The following is a 5474-nucleotide window of genomic DNA, read 5'->3' on the forward strand; positions in this document are numbered from 1 at the left end:
GTCTATCCAGAGCATAAAAGAGGGTGGACAGAGCACACACACCGCACTGCAGTTTATAAGGCAGAGCACAGTCTACTGCATGACTGAGAAACTGTTTTTATTTATTAAGGAAACAGAGATTTTTGAAGCCAAAACTATTTTGAGTACATGTTTCCATGTGTTTATGGCAATTTGTGGATTTGTGGAATTGTGTAGAATTAAAAACAGGTTTTAATTTAATTATTTTTAAGCAATTTGTTGTGCAGCATTTCAATCATTAATTAAAGGAACTCCAAAAATGTTCAATCTCATCTTTAAAAAAACTTACCATGTGATCTCAGCAACATTATTAGACCTAGTTATGTAAAAAATTTTGTGTGTGTGAGTCATATCATTGTCATTGTTATTAATGTGTCATTTGACCTTAATAGGTTAGTAATGAAAAGTGTTGTGGTGATTAACCGAAATTAGGTATGCTCCTAGTCTGAATGTAGATGATACATATTCACTTTTATCACACGTTTAAAAAAACCTGATGAAGATAAAATCACCTGCAATGTTTCCTGAATGAAGTGAGTACATGTGTGCACAGGAAATCTTGTTCTTATAGTGACATTTTACATAAAGCCATGGAAATTGTAAGTGAGTATTTCGGTAAACACTGCATTTATAAGTTAAGTTTGCCGGCACCTCAGAAAATAATTTACGATATCTGTCACATATATAAGAAGTGAAATATGCTTCTAATTACATTGTTTTATTTTATTTTATCAAACCCATATTCAACCACTCAGATTACAATACATTTCTACTTCAAAAGCGTGCTGGCCGAAGTAGTGATCTGTGTGTTTAAATGAAAATGTTTTCAGCTTTAATTATTGATCACATATATAAAAGGTAAATATATATGGATTTTACATTTTTATGTAAAGTACCCTGAACTGCATCTGTATGATATGGTGTCATACAAATAAAGGTGAATGAATTTAATTTCATTTAAGTGAATTGTATTGAACTGTATTAAATTAAGTGAGTCACAAAAGAAAATAAATCACACAGTCTGCTGATGGGTAACTACCAGACTACCATCTGCTGCACACATAGTAAAAGTTCTCTGACTAATGGGTGGATCAAAGTCAGGATTTTATCAGGCCTCTCTAGCGGCAGAGGGAAGAATTTAGGCAGACAGAGGTCAAGTCTTGGACTATCTATTTGGGTTTTACAGGCTGTGGTACATTAAGCACTCCCTCAGTAAATCAAAAAGAGTTTCAATTGCTTAAAGTAAGATTTTAATAAAAACACAGACTTATGGAAAGATAAATAGTCTAAATCTGTCTGGATTAATTATGACTTAAAGAGGAGGCAGACTAATAATATCCGTCTGTCGGAGGTCATTCTATGGCCTTATTTTCTAAAAAGTTTGCACTTGTCAGTTTGACACAGAGGAGAGAGGATAGGTCTGTGTTCGCAAATTCAAGACTTGAACATAAAGCTGTTTTGGCCTTATGCTTCTAATCTTGACATTAACCGTGCAATTTTGAAATAATGGAATAACACTAAAGTGAAAATAACACACATGTATCTTTGCATCAGACTTTTAAGGATCCTGGAATAAAGAATCTATATCCAAATTTTCCTGCTGGTGATCTATAGTAACAAAACAGTGATGATATGCTAACATAAATTTTACATTTTTCAGACCTCATGTGCAAAAAGCAGCTGTCTTGTGTCCCTACCTCAGGCATATCAGTGGCACCATTAGGCTTGGGCTTCCACGGCTTCAGCCCGAAATGTTTTATAAGTACCCCTGTATCTAAGTATAAGGGATTCTCTTTCTTTTTTTTTTCTCTTTTTTTTTCAAAAATAAGAATAAAAAAAAGGTTTTACCCTAAAAAATAAACTTACATTCCACTATTGTTAACATAAATACATACATTTATCTATTTTTCCAACTATAGCCAAAAGATTCTCTAAGGGACCGTTTATATTGCAGCAATTTTTGCATAAAACGTTTAATTTTTTGGGGGGTTTGGCCATTTAGGGGATCTGAAAACACAAACTTTTGAAACCAGGTTCCAGAGTGTAATCTTTTGAAAACGCAACCCCTTCTGTTGCCGTGTAAACTGGCAATGCACAGATCCTGTAAGCCAGTGGCATCACAGCCGAAATTCACACATGGCGTGGTGTTCTTCTGTGGTGTTTCATTACAACGTTACACCACCAAGTACTGGCCTGGCATGCACACTACAGCGCTTTCAGTTGTTTTTGAGGCTCTGTGTACAGGAGGATCGTTCTTAATGTTATTATATGAACACAGATTTTTTTTTAAATGCATAGGAAAGACTTTTCTACTTTTAATAGGGCCATTCTCGTCTTAATGTGGCCTTAAAAAACTGTTTTTATTGGTAAATTGGGTTGCAAAACAGCTTGTTGCCCCAATTTCCCCAAATCAGAACTGAACTAGGAAAATGTAATTCTATAAATGCAACTTATACATCTGACAAGAAACTTAAACTTAACTTAAACTCCTTCACCATTACAGCAAATGCCATATTTCAGATCTTGTTTTAAATGAGTGTAAATGTTTTTATTATACTTTCAGATCATAACACCTTTGTTATCCTGTATTGAAATTTTAAGATATTTACATTATTATTGCTCTTTGTTTTGTATAATTTTATTTCTATTTTAGCTGTCATTAGTTTGCTTGTTGATTGTTTTTAATGTCTTCATGTGTTCATGCTCTGCATCAATGAAAATCAGAGTCTCCCTTGATCCCAAGTTTTAATTAAAGATTTGACAAGAATGTGTGAGGTGCCAGTGTGCATTTAAAAAATAGTTTTTTCATTTAAAAAAAATGATAATCTGAACAGGGGATCCCCCTGAGGTCTGGACTAAGCCCACAATGCCCTCAAATCCTAGAAATGCCCCTGATACAAAAACACATTTTAGGTAAGCATAAGTGAGACTGATTCGGCTTCCTCCGGCTAAATTGATTCTTAAATAAATAAACTTACACTGCCATGATCTAAGACTAAAGGTTAAGGCATGCTTTTAAAATTCATCAATGTCCAGGGACAATAATTTGGATTTCACATCAAGTTTTGCAGTTCCTTTGCACACGTTACAACCACAAGTTGCTCTGAAAGCAGCGTATAAATGACTTGTCTACCTGTGACATCTGCGGCCTCAGATTGATCTCCTTCAGGTTGATAGTGTGACGTCTCAAGTTGTTGAGCAGCTGGCAGAGCAGCACCCCGTCCCGCAGGGTTTGCGCCAGGTCAAACACCTGCGCCGTGTCCGCAGTCACCCGGTGGTTTGCGGGCAGCACGTTGCAACTGATCAGCCACATCGCGCATTGCCTCCAGTACTCCATGTTGGCGGAAAGAGGTGAAAACAGCAGGTTAGTGCCAAATGCAGAAACTTTTATCTCTATCTTAAGCCCGTGCACGACATGACAGCTGCGCTCAGCGCGGTCAGCTCCGCTCGCCAAACTCCAGCATCGCCTCTGGAGGACAGACAGAGCTGCTGCAACTTATGAGCGCTGCACAGCTGGAGGAGGCTGCCCTGAAACCCCCTCTGTCTGTGTCGACTTCCCCTTCCTTCTTCTGTGATATTTCCACAGAGGTGGTCGTTAAATAGTCATTGCATTTCCCTTTACTTCTTCTGTGACAGCCTATTTCTGCATTGGTGGTCTTAAAAAAATCTCTTTTAAACTTTCCCTTACTTCTGAAATGAGGTGTCAGTAAATAAGCTACATCTGCTGAGGGTAGGCTGCACTGTAAAATCTGACGAGTTGATTTTACCTAAAGAAAATCTGGAAAACGGTTTCCTTGAATGTCAGTAAATATAACTATTAAACTTAAGTTATGTTTACTTTGTATCTAAATTCAAATTTACTTTAAATGTTAGTTATAATTACTTAATTTTGTGAAGTTGCTGCAACTGTTTGGTTTTTTTTTTTTTTTTTTTGGCTTTTGCCTTTATTCTGATCGAGCAGGTTAAGTTTGAAAGGGGGAGAGAGAGGGGATGACATGCAGCAACGGGCTGAGGCCACACACACATTTTCAATTTATTTTTACAAAGTCAATTTGCTTTGTTTCCCTTTCTTTCCTCTGCTTTTCTTTGTTTGTAGAAAATAATACAGCAGCATAACGTGCATCACTCGACTCTAGCTGCGTTTAGAGACAAATCCTATTAAGGGGTGGAGTAAAACATTTGGCGGATTTCAGTGGTGGGAAGGGCCTCAGAGAGCTTCTACTTTTACTTCTAAGTCTTTGAACTGTTTTATTCAGCCAATGTTAAGTCAGATGGAATTAATTACTTTTCAAAAACTAATCAAAATCAAACTTTTCATTTCTGGATTTTTTGGGGATTTTTTTAGACTCAAGTAATGAACTGATTGTTTAAGTTTTTGGCTATAGTGTTTTGTCAGTTGACTAACCTTTTAACCAACTAAAAAATCCTGTGCTTATTTTATCATTCACACACAGTGTCTCTATGAGAAAGTGTGTTTGTTGCAGATTAATCTTTCCCCCTCAAAGTCTCAGCTGACATTCCACGTGGATTATAAACAGCTTTGTGTTCATTGTTGCATGTATGCCGGGATGCTGTGATCTCTGTTTCAATACATAGATTGTGTTTCTATACTTCAGACTGTAAAGAATTTAGGAATCTAAGATAAATGCAGAAACACATCCTCCTGCAATAGGATTTACTGTAGATCGCTGTCACTAAGCTCATGACATAAACACAGGAAGGAAGCTGGGGGATCCCATCTTGTTTAACCCTGAGTTAGGGAGCCAGATGTTTCCTCACACATTAACTCATAAACTTAAACTTTTATAAGAGAAAGTAGGTTAAACAAGAAAACTTGATAACTTAAATACAAAAAATATACATATTACAATGCAAATACGCACCAGATAGGACACATCCAGTGCTGCCCACAGGATCAGATAATTTTCCTAAAAAAAAAATGAAGGACAACAACTTATATTCATAAGAGATCAGTAGTAGTAGTAGAACAATAGTAGTAATAGAAATATTTGTGTATTTAGTTAGCTAGTTATTCTGCTGGGGCTGCTAAACCATAGCCAAGAAAAATAAATTAAGAATATAATGGATTCAGAATAATATTCAAAATATTTCGTTATTAGGGTTTCAGAAGATGTGCTATTGTTATTATTATTATATTATTATTATTATTATTATAACAAACTAATGAAGAATTTCATTCATTAAGAAAATACATTCTAAAATGATACATTAAAAGAGTAATTAATAACCTCAACATTAAATAGCCTAAATATTAATAAATAGGGGATATACCGATGTTTCAAAACATGTATTATCATGATTATTATTTTATTATTCTTTGCTGTTGTTTTTGTCATTTTTATATGGCCTCGCGCACCTCCTATGTAAACTTCCGGTGAAAAAAACGAAGCAAGCACGACACCGGAAATGGAACTAAAAAAAAAAAAAAAAGAAGA

General features: G+C 35.5%; 1 protein-coding gene across 3 annotated transcripts in view; it reads right to left on the minus strand.

The window, feature by feature from the left end:
* Nucleotides 1-5474, minus strand: part of LOC121951493 (guanine nucleotide exchange factor VAV3-like) — a 68794-nt gene that overhangs the window by 62413 nt on the left and 907 nt on the right. For 2 of the 3 annotated variants that reach the window (XM_042497827.1, XM_042497829.1), the window contains exons 2-3: nt 4902-4946; nt 3152-3349 (exon numbers count right to left, since the gene is read on the minus strand). In XM_042497827.1, the coding sequence (XP_042353761.1) occupies nt 3152-3349; nt 4902-4946 (243 nt within the window). Of the gene's footprint in view, nt 1-3151; nt 3465-4901; nt 4947-5474 lie in introns of those variants that run through there. The other variant, XM_042497828.1, reaches the window with a different exon arrangement.

This window comes from Plectropomus leopardus, chromosome 12 (assembly GCF_008729295.1).
Source record: "Plectropomus leopardus isolate mb chromosome 12, YSFRI_Pleo_2.0, whole genome shotgun sequence".
In the NCBI taxonomy this organism is placed as follows: Eukaryota; Metazoa; Chordata; class Actinopteri; order Perciformes; family Serranidae; genus Plectropomus; species Plectropomus leopardus.